This window comes from Leucoraja erinacea, chromosome 19 (assembly GCF_028641065.1).
Source record: "Leucoraja erinacea ecotype New England chromosome 19, Leri_hhj_1, whole genome shotgun sequence".
NCBI lineage: Eukaryota > Metazoa > Chordata > Chondrichthyes > Rajiformes > Rajidae > Leucoraja > Leucoraja erinaceus.
This window is the reverse complement of record NC_073395.1, coordinates 30,857,310-30,872,660: the sequence shown is the minus strand read 5'-3', so window position 1 is coordinate 30,872,660 and position 15,351 is coordinate 30,857,310. Positions and strand designations below refer to the sequence as shown.

The 15,351-nt window shown below is 41.4% G+C and overlaps 1 protein-coding gene across 2 annotated transcripts in view; it reads left to right on the top strand.

Annotated features, from left to right (window-relative positions):
• The first annotated feature begins 2,095 nt into the window (after positions 1-2,095).
• lrriq1 (leucine-rich repeats and IQ motif containing 1) overlaps positions 2,096-15,351 on the top strand; it is a 148,080-nt gene continuing 134,824 nt past the window's right edge. Inside the window, exons 1-5 of one of the 2 annotated variants that reach the window (XM_055650756.1) lie at positions 2,096-2,208; positions 5,886-6,020; positions 7,589-7,694; positions 11,029-11,123; positions 14,519-14,636. In XM_055650756.1, the coding sequence (XP_055506731.1) occupies positions 5,892-6,020; positions 7,589-7,694; positions 11,029-11,123; positions 14,519-14,636 (448 nt within the window). In that variant the 5' untranslated portion in view covers positions 2,096-2,208; positions 5,886-5,891. Of the gene's footprint in view, positions 2,233-5,885; positions 6,021-7,588; positions 7,695-11,028; positions 11,124-14,518; positions 14,637-15,351 lie in introns of both variants that reach the window. The other variant, XM_055650755.1, reaches the window with a different exon arrangement.

Here is a 15,351-nt window from a genome sequence, read left to right as displayed (position 1 = left end):
TACCGTCCCTCCCCTAAACCCTCCTCCCCTCCACACACCCCTACCCCCTTCCCTCCCCCTCCCTGCTCCCCACTTTTCCCCCCCCCCTCCCCCTCCCCTCACCCTCCTCTCAGCACACCCTCTCTCTCCCCCCTCTCGCTCCCCTCCCTCCCCTAACCCCCTCCCCCCCCACCCCCACCTCTCCCCCTCCCCACCCCTCTCAGCACCCCCTCTCTCTCCCTCTCACCCCTCTCCCGCACTCCCCTCCCCTCCCTCCCCCACCTTTCTTCCCCCCTCCTCACCCACCCTCCCTCTTCTCCTCCTCTCTCCACCCCCCCCATCCCTCTTACCCCTCTCTGTGTCTCTGTCTCTCTTCTGTCTCTGCCCCTTCTCTCTCTGCCCTCACTCTCTAACCCCCCCCCCCCCCTCCCTCTCTAGATGTGACTGCAAGTTGGGGGCTATGCGTCAGTAGATAGGGTGGTTATGGGGTAAAAGGAAAACATTAATAATATTAATATAATATCAAGGGGGGTAATTAGCGTGAGTGCGGGGGGGGGGGATAGTTAGTGTGTGTGATGCTGCATGCTGCATGCCGCCTCCCCCTTCCCCCCCACAACCGCATGTTGGGGAGCACTTGGTCTAGTACATAACTCCTGAAGTGTTTCTGATCTGTCGGACAGGTGTTTGGAGATTTCTCTTTATTATAGAGAGAATTCTTCTGTCATCAGTTGTGGAGGTCTTCCTTGGCCTGTCAGTCCCTTTGTGATTAGTAAGCTCACCAGTGCTTTCTTTCTTCTTAATGATGTTCCAAACAGTTGATTTTGGTAAGCCCAAGGTTCGGCTGATGTCTCTAACAGTTTTATTTGTGTTTCTTAGTATCATAATGGCTTCTTTAACTTTCATTGGCATAACTTTGGTCCTCATGATAAACAGCAATAACAGTTTCCAAAGGTGATGGAAAGACTGGAGGAAAGACTAGGTGCTGAAAGCTCTCGCATTAAGGAGGAAATGGGGGGGGGGGGGGGGGGTGGATTATGTATAAGCGCAGCTGTAATTTTTACATTGTGAAACCCAAATGTGTAAAAATTACCTTTAATAAAATCTGACAATGTGCACTTTAACCACGTGATTTTTTTCTAATCATTTATTTATTTGCCTCTGTACTCCACAATTTGAGATATGTATCTCAAATTGTGGAGTACAGAAGCCAATAAATAAATGATTGGTCTTTATCCCAGACATTATGGAGGGCACTGTATTTACTTTGCATACCTATCTAAGAACCATATACCGTGTGTCATGTGTTATGATTTTTGATGCATTGTCATTCCAGCCGCTATTGTTAATTGAATGTTTGCCATCCGTCAAGGATATTTGTAATAGGAATGTTCTCAATTATTTGCCATTATTATTATTATTAACAAAATAGAAAAGGACCTAAAGATGCTAATTTCTTAATTCTCCAAATAAACACTTCTCTGCTCAATATTCAAAGTACCATGTGTGTGTCTACCTCACTGGTCTGACAATGGTCTCCTAGAACAGATGCTGGTAAATAGAAAATGGTGAAAATATTCAACAGGTCAGGCAGTCTGTGGAGAGAGAAATAATTAATGTTTCATTAGGATTAAAGTTCATCAGTTTGAAATGGTGTACAATTTCTCTCACTACAAATGCTGTTAGGCTTGTTAAGCATTTTCTCTTTTTTATTTCAATATTCTCCTAATGGTTGAGACTTGCTTGTCTTTTAATACATTCCCTAGTTTTGTCACTTTGCTTTTCTCACTGCTCTCAACCATCAACCCGCAAGGTAATTTCCCTTTTGGATCATCGAGTGGCTCTGCAACCCATGGCATAGGTCAATGTTGAGAAACAATTGTCCACTCCCAGTCATGTGAAGAGTTTGAAGAAAATTTGGGGGCAATTTCAACCAATTCTGTAAGTTATCTTACCTGACCCGCTGACGTTACTGCAGTATTTTGTGTCTCTCTGTCTGGACCAGAAATGTCAGCCATTCCTTCTCTCCAAAGATGCAGCCCGAGTTGCTGCAGCACATTGATGTCCATCTGTAGATTGACAGTTCATTGCAACAAGGAGCTCGCTGAGCTGCGGCGCGCATGCACGGGAGGCAGGGCGGGGGCGCGAGCACGCGGCGATGGCAGGTCGCGCGCACGATGCCCTGGGCGCGCTCCCGCCCGGCGGCGTCGCTGCCATGGTGACCGGCCTGAGGTGAATGGACGCGGAGGAGACCAGGTGAACGGGGGAGGGAGGGAAGGATAAAGAGAGAGGGGGGGAAAGGGAGAGGGGGGGGGGGAGAGGGAGGGGGGAGGGAGAGAAGGGGGGGGGGGGGGGGGTAGAGAGAGGGAGAGAAAGAGGGGGGGGGGGGAGAGATAGAGGGGGTGGGAGAGAGGGATAGGGAGAATAGGAAGAAGGAAAGAGAGAGGGGGTAGAATGAGGGGATAGAGAGAGGGAGAGGAAGGGGGAGGGAGCAAAACGAGGAAGAGGAAAAGGGGAGAGGAGAAAGGAGAGGGGAGGGGGGTGAGGAGGAAGGGGAGGGATTAAAACATCCTGAAGATGGTGCAAATCTGAAAAACATAAATTGCTGGAAACAGCAAGTCAGGCATCTTATTTGAGGAAGTGTAATGGGCTGCACTCCTATATGCTCTCGTCATCGTACATTTACCTTGTTATTTAGAGACTATCTACCTTTGATCTGAGCTGACATCTGGTGTATGTTGAAATCATTTACCAGACTGCTGCTAGGATTAAGGGGTATTAGCTACAAGGAGAGGTTGAACAGACTTGGATTATTTTCTCTGGAGCATCGAAGGTTGAAGTATGATAGAAGTATAGTTATGAGAAGATTAGATAGGATAGACAGTCGGAACCTTTGTTTTCCCCATGGTGGAATTCTCAAAGACTATAGACTCAAAGAAGGGCAACGTTCAAAGGCAATGTGTGGGGCAGATATTTACAGAGCGGTGGGTACCTGGAATGCGCTACCAAGGGTGGTATTGGAGGCAGATATGATAGTGGCATTTAAAAAGCTTTTAGATAAGCACATGGATATATAGGGAGTGGTGTGGTTTGGACCAAGTGCAAGCAGATGAGATTAGTGTATGTTAGTATCATGTTTAGCACAGACATGTTCAGACTGAAAGGTCTGTTCCTGTGATGTACTATTCAATGTTCTACTTGAAGGGAGGAGTAGTGCTGGAGGGACTTGGGAAGGACAAGGGCCGATGCTGTGATAATTACTTATGCATGCATATGTGGATGTTTAAATTGTTGCTGAAAGGTGATCCAGTTTCAATTTTTGCGGACGCTCCTGCCAGTGTGTCGTTTCAGACATACACCACTGATCATCACAAGATTTCCTTTTGAAATGACCTGACAAACTACTTAGATAGGGCTGATAGAGATGTGAAGTGGTCTAGCTTACTTGCTTTAGGTCCATATTTCTTAGAGTGAGATCTGTATTCCTTGGAATTTAGAAGAATGGGGTGGGTGCCTTATTCAAACATATATAAAATTAAATGGTGGCTTGACAAGATAGATGTTGCAGTGTTTTCATGAGTGGGAAATCACAAACAAGGGGACATAATAAGGGCCTGATCATTTAAAACTGAAGTGTGTACAAATTCCTCTCTCAGAGTGTTTTAATGTCAGGATTTCTCTGCCGCCCAAGGAAGTGGAGGGCAGATCATCGGATTAATTAATGTGGAGATAATTAAGTATGTGAAAGATCAAGCAATTGAGGGTTGTGGGGAACTGGTACAGATACAGAACTGAGGGCAGCATAGATCAGCTGTCATGAAACTGAACGATGGAGCTGACCTGTGGGTCCAGATGGTCTGCTTCTTATAATTTCTGGGGTTTTTGTTAAAGAATAAAAAAAGTGCATGTATTTAATGGTGTCTTCTTTCTGTAGTATATCATGCTGCAATTCCAGTAAATGCAGAAAATCATTAGTAAGGGCTTTAGCATTTACTGCCAGGAATGTTAAGAGTGGGGATCGTTGGGGAGATCATGGTCTATGAATTTCTGAAATCTCTAAACTCTGCCAACATGTAGCTATCGAGACTGATGTTACTTCCTGGCAAGAGTTTGCTAATTTTTTAGTGATTAGATTGCATTTGTTAGTTGTTTGGCAAGGGTTGCAGCATTTTTGGATTAAACAAGTACCGATGTCCCGAGGAGCCGCAAATGCTGCAGTCTAGAGCAAAATATGTTCTTTATGCTCATTGTTGGAGCAAAAGCAAAATAACATTTTATCTGAATTATACCTTTATTCATGTTTCTTTCCACTAAATAATTGGCACATCAGTAAACTTGGATGAGGGGCATAAAGTGTAACATCCAAATGGAGTATGTAAACAGCTTGGGCCACTGCACCATGCTGTGTGTTTCCCCATTAGTTAAGGTGTCTCATTTATTGTGTGGCACCTGATGAACGCCATCTGAAAATCCTAAATAAACACATCCACAATTCTAATAGTGGCAATTTCAAAATATTTCAGAATATTTTTAGAAAATATTTTCATTTCACAAATTCGGGTTGGCTCTGGCCAGTCCTTTCGCTTCTGAGGCCTGATTACAATTTTCGTCAGAATAAATTCTGACATCTTCTCTGCTGCCGATGTCAAGCTAGATCAGGGGTTCCCAACGTTTTTCGTCCCGTTTACTCCTGCCAACTTTAATAGCACATAACAATGTTATTTTACTTATTACTAATGGTATACCAGAACCAAATACAGTAAGTCAATGTGAAAAAATATGTACAAATCCAGAATCAACAAATCTACCCCCTGGGGTATTTACTAGATATTTTACTAGATTATTTCAGAAGTACCCAGTTTCTTTTCAGCTTTCAATGTCTGGAAATATATGTGAACCTTTATTTAAGTTTTCATTATTAAAACGAGGTTGTAAATATGGTCTCGTCATGAAGATATGCCAAGATTCCCTGTGATTATCAATGTACTGCTGTTACACCATGTGGTAATTTTTCATTTTCTTTGTTGTAAAATGATCTAGACAAGTTTAGAGATACAATGTGGGAAAAAGCCCTTCAGACCACTGATTCCACATCGACCACCAATCAGCCATTCACACCAGTTCTAAGCTTTCTCACTTTTGCATCCACTCCCTACACATGAGGGTCAATTTTATAGAGGCAGTTAGGCAATAGATGTACAAACCAGCACATCTTTGGGATGCGGGAGGAAACTGGAGCATCCTGGCTGAAACCTACATGGTCACGGGGAGAACGTGCAAACTCCACACAGACAGCACCCAAGGTCAGGATTAAACCCGGGTCTCTGGGGCTGTGATGCAGCAGCTTTACCAGCCCTACCACCGTACTGCCCCTAAACTCAAGTGGAATTTATTATCAGTGGCAAGGTACATGTACAATGAAACAATTGCATGCAGCAGCATCACAAGCACATAGTCCCAGACAACACACACAAACATAGATTATACATTGATTGTACATGAAATGCACACTACAAGACAGTAAAAGGAAAAGGACTGCAAAAAAAAACGTTATTACAAACACCATTAGAATACAAGTCCATGATAGTGCAAGGGATGGTCTGTCGTGTTCTTTTGCTGCAATAGATTTGGCTCAAGAAGTTGATGGTTGTTGAAAAATTGCTGTTCTGTAACCTATGGGGTGGAACCTCAGGTTTGTGTTCCTCCTGTCCAATGGCAGCAGTGAGAAAAGGACATGGTCCAGATGATCGGGGTCCTTGATGTCAGATGTTGCCTTCTTGAGACAGCACTTCGCAGATGCTTTCAATGATGGGGCAGCCCTCCCTGTAGCCTCTTCTATTTCTGTGCATTGAATTACTGTATCAGACCATATAATTGATGTTCAAACACTGAAGTTATGATTTTAATAGGAAATAATGGATGAAGACAAACTGCTTGAAGAAGCCATTTTGGCTGAATTAAACAATATTTGGATTTCCCCAGAAGAAATAGAAGAATCCGAGGAAGAGGAATTGGAAGAAGATATACACATTGAATCAGATTCTGTGAGCTCTTGATATTGTTATAAAATTGCATTTAAATATATTGAAAGGATAAAACATTTAAAACCTTTTGATGTATGTTTCATAAAGTGATTATGATCTGAAACTGTTGTATGCAGATATAACCATGAGTTTACATCTTCTCAATATTTGCCCATTCAGAAATCTGTTTTTGGCCTCCTATTTGATTTAATGATCTTTAATGAACAATATGCAATCTTTGTATTCATGACTGTGTATTGTTGCACAGGCCTATAATGTTTTTGCGGTTTCTTTTAGTTGAAAGTATTTCTGTCAATTTCATTCTTTGTGGCAGATTTAATAATCTATCTCTAAGAAGACACAGGTGTAAGAGGGTCGGGTCTCTCTTAAGCCCCTGTCCCACTTTCACGACCTAATTGGCGACCTCTGCCAAGTTTGCCCTTGAGTCAACACAACCTTGACATTTTTTTCAACTTGTCTAGGGTCTTCTAAACTCGTGGATTAGGTCGTCCAAGTGGGACAGGCCCTTTACACTCTCTTACACTAAGGGTGCAAAAATTCCCGGGATGGCGGGACTGTTATATGCTGAGAGGATGGAGCGGCTGGGCTTGTATACTCTGGAATTTTAAGGATAAGAGGGGATCTTATTGAAACATATAGGATTGTTAAGGGTTTGGACACTCTAGAGGCAGGAAACATGTTCCCAATGTTGGGGGTCCAGAACCAGGGGCCACTGTTTAAGAATAAGGGGTAAGCCATTTAGAACGGAGATGAGGAAACACTTTTTCACACAGAGATTGTGAGTCTGTGGAATTCTCTGCCTCAGAGGGCGGTGGAGGCCAGTTCTCTGGATACTTTCAAGAGAGAGCTAAATAGGGCTCTTAAAGATAGTGGAGGCAGGGGATATGGGGAGAAGGCAGGAATGGGATACTGATTGTGGATGATCAGCCATGATCACATTGAATGGCGGTGCTAGCTCGAGGGGCCGATTGGCCTACTCCTGCACCTGTTGTCTATTGTCTATTGAATTGGTCAGGCGATAACAATAACAATCATTGCACATGCGAGAAAATTGCAAATATGTAAACGTGGAGGTTTTTAAAACGCTGTGGCGGCACCTGGTGGTAGGCCACGGGCAGAGCAAACCCTCGGTTCTGGAAGGAGGAGTTAGGTGTCTCGGTGTGGGATGCGCAGGTCACGGGTATTTAAGGTCGGGTAACATTTGAGGAGTAGGGAGCTGTATCGTACAGAGTAAAACACGTCTCGTGCACACAACTTGTGTCCACTTAATTTTGGACTCCTACGAGTCCCCACTATAACACGTGAGATAAAATGAAGCACTAGTTTAACTACATCCTAAAACATATTGTCAGTAAGAAGTGAATGATTTGACCAAATTTGAAATAGTTCGTAGTTCTCACATGCTACAATGTATTTGATGATTGATAGTGCAAATTAGATGCAGAATTTTAACATTGCATTTTAGTATTACATATTTTTATGATTTATTATATTTATGATGTATATTTATTAATTATTTTATAGATGACAATAATGCAATTTGATATCAGGAGTTATTTGTGTTTTAGGAAGTAGATGACTTACCCACATCCGTCATTTGCTACTTGGAACAAATGAAACAAAGAGATGGAGCTCTGGAAAAACTGATCCTCCAGGATTTACAGCAACCCAAGTGTAAGTACATTTATACATGCTTGTCAGATCTGCTCGCATGTATTTCAATAATTTGATAATTTGAAAGTGGAATGACCCTGTGTAAAAAAGTGGTATTCTACCAAGGACATTGACAAATTTGCTACTATTACAGTTTGAGGAGTAAGAAGATTAGTTCAAAATATTATCCTGCAAATATATGTCATCTGTGATATTCTGACTGGAGGCCTATAGTAATGGTGTATCACCAGGGTGCATTGTTTGACATTTATAATAATAAATTTGATGTGAATGTAATTGGCATGGTTAATAACTTTATAGATGACACTAAAATTGGTGGCACATTGGGCAGTGAAGAAGGTTATCTATGATTATAACAGGATGTTGATCAACTGGGCCAATGGGCTGAAGAATGGCTGAGGTTAATTCAGATAAATGGGAGGTATTTCATTTTGGTAGGACAAACCAGTGCAGGATGGATGCAGTATTGTAAGGACCTGGGGAGTGTTGTAGGACAGAGAGACCGAGGGGTGCAATTACGTTGTTCCATGAAGGTTGTGACATGTGGACAGAGTGGTAAAGAAGGTGTTTGGAATGCTAGCCTTCATCAGTCCGGATATTGAGTACTGGAGAAACATGGAACTGCAGTTGCTGGTTTTCAAAAAACAGACACTTAAGTGCTGATGTAACACGGTGGCTCAGGTAGCATCCGTGGATAATTTGGATGGTTGACGCCGAGTCAGGTCTGAAGAAGGGTCATGACCTGAAACGTTACCTTTTCATGTTCTCTATAGATACTACCTCACTCGCTGAGTTACTCCAACACTTTGTGTCATTTATTGAGTACAGGAGTTGGGACACCGTGTTACAGCTATACCAGATGTTGGAAAGGCCACAATTGGAGTGCTGCCTGCAGTTTTGGATGCCGTAACAGGAAGGATGCCATTAGATTTGAAAGGGTGCAAAAGATTTACAAGAATGTTGCCAGTTCTGGAAAGTTTGAGCTGTAAGGAGAAGTTGGATAGACTGAGTCTTCTTACCCCAGAGTATAAGAGGATGAGAGTTACCTTATAGAATTATATAAAATCACTAGACTAAGTGGGACCCGTTGAGTCCCAGCATCGCACGGGAGGGCTGGTCACCAACGCAATATTCCACCTCTCCACCAATTCCAATATTGCTCGCCAGTCGGGGGGGGGGGGCTTTCTGTTGCGTTAATATGGGTGTTGCGGGCCGAAGGTACTGGTTTCCAGAGGGCTAGTATAGACATTGTGGGCCAAATGCATTCTTGGGCTGGCAGCCAACTGTTGCAACGATTTTAAAAGCCAAGCCACCCAACAAACAAAATTCATTTTGTGAACACAAACTTTTATAAAAGTCGAGGCAAACAATTGGGCAGCAGCCACCCGACAACCAAAATTCATTTTGTGAACACAAACTTGTTAAAAAAGGCGAGGCAAACAATTGGGCAGCAGCCACCCGACAACCAAAAATCATTTTGTGAACACAAACTTGTTAAAAAGGCGAGGCAAACAATTGGGCAGCAGCCACCTTACAGCCTCATCGAGGGGACTCACCGTGGAGTAGACGTGCGTTCAGTGTTATTCGCAGCTCAGAGAGCCGTGACCCTCTCGCTTCCTGGGTCTGGCAGAGACTGAGTGAGGGACTACACTTCCGGGTTTTATAGTCCCTCCCCCCTGCCGCCAGCGGGGGCAGCAGAGAGAATGGGCAATTTAAAAAAAACATTAATATCTCTCAGATTTTTCATCAATGGGAAAAATCTTCCGGTCCCGGAAGGCGGAGGGGGGCTCTGAGCGAGGTGGCCAAAAATGACAGCCGTAGGTGGCGGCGTTCTCTCGGAAATCACACCACGGCGAGCCAAAAGCGGTCAAGATCAGACCAGATAGAAGATAGATAGAAGAAGATAGATAAGGAGCATAGATAAGGTGAACAGCCACTGCCTTTTCCTCAGGGTAGAGAAGTCTAAATCTAGTATGCATTGGATTAAGCTGAGAGAGGAATGATGTAAAATGGGAAAGATGAATGACGGGCAACATTTTCACAGAGGATGTGCATGCATGGAACAAGCTTCCAGAGAAAGTGGTAGAGTTGAGTACAGTTACAACATTTAAAATACACTTGGACAGGTACATGAATTGGGAAGGTTTGGAAGCATATGCGCCAGGTGCAGGCATGGAACTAGCTTGGTCGACATAGATGAGTTGGACCAAAGCGCATATTTCCATACTGTATAACTGTGACTGCACTGGGCAGTGTGCTGAGGGCTTCTATGGTCATGGGGCTGTAGTGCTAAATTGAATAATGAAAGGGAGTGAGAGCCACTGATTTGAGACCCAATTAGGGTTTGATGTGAAGATATGGATGTTGGAGGCCTAATGGAAACCTGGAAAGAGGTTGGGGCACCTGAAAGAGGTGTGGGTGGGGGAGAGGTGGTTGCAGGCGCAGAATCCACAATGAGTCAAATTTGAATGCGTCTTCAAATCACAGTAATGGACTGTGTGGGGTTGAAGCCTTGTATGATTTTAAAAATCACGCTATTAATAAACCAATTTTACTTTTTGACCAGGAGAAATATTTTATAGCGTCACTTAAAACATTTGTTTACATTCAAATGCTTTGAAGAACTATATAGGAAGAAATACATTAATATTTTAATGTAAATACTTATTTATCAAGCTTCAAGCCTGTGTAAGGATGACTGAAAATTACTACATTTTAATCATTTTTCATCTTTTTTGAAGCATATTCCTTTATTTACATTCTCTGGTAGCTGCAAGGCTGGTAACATTCTGGATTGCTGTCTATTCATAACCAATGGATAGAAAATACTGTAGAGGAAATAACTTACTGTAAATGTATGAAGTTTCAAATTAAAATGCTGCAAGTTTCAGCTATCAGAAATGAGCCATTCATTTAAAAAAACATTCTGCATTGATGTTGAACTACAAAATAATTATTCTCTAATTGAACATAAGCTGTTATTGTTGGATAACTTTAATTGGTCAATTTTGTGATATAAAGGTTTATTTAAATTATATTTAAATGTGCCCATTTTGAGTCTTTCAGTTCTTACTGAAACCCATCAGTATGTATAGGTTGTAGGAATACAGTGGACATTTCAGTTTGTCAGTTTACTTTGTAACTAATTGATGTAATAATAAAGCAGTTTATTTTTGTATCATCTCTCATTGTGTAAACAATTCCCATAGATTTTTACTGAGTCCTGTATTTAACACTTCAAAATCTGTGTTTCCTTTAGTAATTTCAATAGTTTTAAATTACCCATTTTAATACAGTTAATTACGTGCTTAGAATCGTCTTTATATTTTGGCAGATGCTGATAATCCTGTTCAGAATTGTCCTGGATCAGAATTGTTGATAGAGTTGGCTTCTGAATTTGGTGAGGACCATTTGAACCTGAAGGAGAGGGTAATTCCATTTTTCTTGGCATATTTAGGGAAACTTGCAAATACAAATAAAATTTTTGTGAATGTAAGCATTGTATGATCTAGGAATGTGGTGGTAAAAGGCTTATTTTCCTAGATAAGAGCAGTTTCAGCAATGCACAAGTTTGCATGACTGGTGTCAAATACAGTATCTGAAAGGTTCATTATTGCAACACCATGATTGCAGTGGTATGATCTGCAAGATATGCTACATCAACTTGCCGCAGATCCTTCAACAGCATCTCCCAAAGCATGATGGTAGTATGTACTTGTGAACATTATCACCAACTTCTTTTCCAGGCATCGGAAATCAAAAACAACAGGAATAAACAGTTTGGCAGGCTGTGACTAATGGAGGATCCTCAGGATCAATGCCTATACTCAGTTATCCACAGTCTGTTTCATCGATTGACTGGTTTTAAGAACCAAACATAACATTTCCACATTTGTTAACCATGCAAAATTAAGTGGGAATATCACTAGTAATGAGAACTCAAATTATTCTCAAGGGAATTGAAACAAAGTATGTGTAAAACGTATCCAAAATAAAAAGATAAATCAAATGTGAAACGGGAATAGAGAATGCTGGACACTGCAGAAAAAATAATACCTTTTGTATATAGCGTGACCTACATTTTGATTATGATTGTGTTTGTGTTTATAATTGTTTGGTTGTTTTTTTTGTTGTTTGTCTTTTGCACAAAAGTCCACGAGCATTGCCACTTTCATTTCACTGCACATCTCGTATGTGTATGTGACAAATAAACTTGACTTGACTTGACTTGATTTTTCTCTGCCATTTTAAATAACTTGCATATTTGTATATCAATATTACTGTGAGGCTGCTCCAAAGACCAGGGTTCGATCCTGACCTTGGATGCTGTGAGACTTTGCTGGTTCTTGCTTGAAATTCCCCAGGTGCTCCAGTTTCCTCCCACATGCCAAAGGTGTGCTGAGAGGTCAGATTATTGGCTACTGTAAATTGTCCCCAGTGAAGGTTGGTGGTAGGAGAAAGTTGGGATTTGAATGAACATTTAATTCTGGGGATTATTGCTATTACATTTATAGTGCATGAGACAATGGTAATATGTATTATAGATTGGTTATATCCTACTAGCCAATCGTAGTGCTTGTTAGTAGTTGCTCCGCCTAATATGCATTTTATATTAACAAGAGCTTGCCTACACCATTCAGTAGGAATAGCTGCTAGGAACTGTGATGTCCTGCAGATCGATGCTGTAAGTAGATTTAATAAACATGTGTTGTATCTTGATATGTGTTTGACTCGACTCATTACATGTATCATTGAGAAGCTTGTGCATAATGAAAAGCATTTATTGTTGTATGCTCTGCCAGAGCTCAGATTGCCTGGAAGACCTGGTAAGGGCAGAGCCTAGACCACGATTTTCTACAAGGGGTGCTGAGTGAGAGAGGCCTAAGACTTTGGGAAAATAAGTCAGTAATCCATGAGTGGGATGGGCTATTGTTATGCTGCTGACGATGAATAAGAGTAAGGATTGGTTGGGTGTGGTATGATTAGTAGCGATGTGGGATAGAATGATGATCATGGGAGGAGGGGTTTGTTTTGGGATCAGTAGTTGAGGAAGTGGTATTTGTAGCCTTGGTGGAGAAGATGGGTTCAGCAGTTATTTGGTATGGTGCTTGCTTGGTGATTGTTGGGGAGATAATGGGATTGGCAGTCATTAAGTGGATAATGGTGGTCTGAGGTTGGTGAAGGTGGGGCATGATTGATGGTTGGCATGGAATGATTATTTGTGGGGTAGGATTGGTCAGCAGCGGTTGAAGTGGGTGGTAGTTTAGGCTTGTAAGCCAGTGGTGAGGTAGGTTGGACAAGGATCATGATATGGTGACAGTTGCTCTGGGAAGGTGGGCTTGAAGGAGAGTGGCAAAGTACCCACCTTAGTGAGAAGATAGACACAAAATGCTGGAGTGACTCAGCAGGACAAGCAGCATCTCTGGAGAGAAGGAATGGGTGACATTTCGGGTCAAGACCCTTCAACGTGAGAGTCGGGGGAGAGGAAATCTAGAGATATGGAAGAGTAAGGTGTGAAAACGACAGATCAAAGCAGACTATGATAAGGCAATATAGAATGGTTCATTGTTAGCTGAGGGGAAGGTGACAAGGAGGCAATGAGGCATCAAATCTGTAACATTAATCAGAAGGGCAGTGAAAGTCAGATAACTAGGGTGGGGGAAGGATAGAGAGAGAGAAAAAGCAAGGGTTAGTTGAAGTTAGAGAAATCAGTATTCTTACCGCTGAGTTTTAAGATGCCCAAGCGAAATATGCTGCCTCACCCGCTGAGTTTCTCCAGCATTTTTGTCTACAAGCGAAATATGAGGTGCTATTCCTCCAATTTGTGTTGGGCCTCATTCTGACAGTGGAGGAGGCCCAGAACAAAGGTCAGTATGCGAATGGGAGGGGGAGTTAAAGTGTTTAGCAACCGGAAGCTTGCATCGGCCTAGGTGGACTGAGCGGTGGTGTCCTTCTTCCACCCTCGTGGGAACTTACCTAAACTGGATTGGTAAGCCTATCTTAGGACTCCTTAAAACATTGTAGAAGAAGACTTGATAGATGTTCTGCATGTCTGTTGTTATCTACGTGGACTGAGAACAGCATTGGCCATGTTCATCCTATTTAAAATCCAGGAAATGGTGGCCAAGTATTGTGTGCTATTAGTTCCCACTAGCCATGTTTAGCGTCGGGTGCATTGAAGCCAAAGGAACAAAAAATGGTATAACTCCCAGCAAGTACCTCATTTTCCACCATGTTTCATTAACGCATATTGTGAGGCTCGATTGAATTTCTAATAATTCCTGATGATGATGATGATATTGGTTTTGATAATAATAATGTCATTTAATGAGGTATTTATTCAAGATCATTTTGCTGGGGATATCTTTGTCAGGCAACTTTGATGTCCATAGCATGGCACTAGAGTTTCATTTTTCTAAGCAGACATTTTACCTGAGGTTCCCTGTTTATCGACAAAGGGAGCAGCTAGTTGGACATATTAATCAGAAGCAATTTTGTGTGCTGTTTTTGATGTTGAGGATGACATTTGAAGATAAAGTTGGAGATACAGGAAAAATCTACTTCAGAAGACAGTTGATACTGATGAGAAAAAGAAGGAGATTAGTTTGAACCTCCAGGATTGCTGAGTAATTTTGGAAGTGGTACAGATAGACCCACAGTATAATTTCAGGGGAAATATAAGGGGGTTTAGGATGAGACTAGATTATGCTATAAAAATATGAATACATTGAGATCTGCTGAGTAGATTGAATTAATATTGTACTGTGTATAAAAACAGCAAACCACTAGATTTAAAACGTACAACTTTTAATTGGTTTCTTTAGGTGTTGGCCCAAATAGAGAAGGAAGAACAAAGAAAAGTTACTGAACCTGAACAGAACACCATCTCTGATTTTCAAATCAAGGTAGCTGATCTGTCTCTAGAGGATGAGAGAGTTTCAGGTAAATTCCTATTTTGTGGCTTTGTACTTAATAATATTGATTATTACTTAGTCATTAAGTAACATAAAATGAATAATCATTAGTGAAGAAGAACTATGCAAGGAGTATTTTTCTAGGTATATTAAGATGCATTAAGATATAAATTTATTGTTAACCTGAATATAGTCTGAAAGCACAATAACTTCTCAAACTGTCAAATATGGTACACTTGTATAATAAAAATGGTGAGTGTAATAAAGATAAAGTAACACTTACATTAAAACAGTAGATCTTTGCAGCCACATTATTATTGCAAGACATTGAATGATAATTATAAAAGAACAAAGGCACAGTGATGTAGGTAGATGAACCGTTTCTTCACAGCATCAGAAAATTAGTTCAAGCCTGACTTCAATGCTGTCTATGTGGGGTTTGCATGTTCACATTTCCTTCCACATCACAAAAATTACAAGGTTAATTTGGCCACTATAAAATGCCACTAGTATGTACTGTAGGTGAGTGTAGAATCTGAAGGCGATGGTGTGTGTTTAGTTGATGGAAAAAATGGGGAGAATAATACAGAAATGGATTAGTGTCAACATGTGATTGATGGATGGCATAGACTCTGTAGGTCAAATGGCCTATATCTCTCCATGGTCCAATTAATTGCTATATTTTTTCACCCATTTATAGATTGTATCCACCACCCTATTGGTCTTTACATATTATCTTTGCA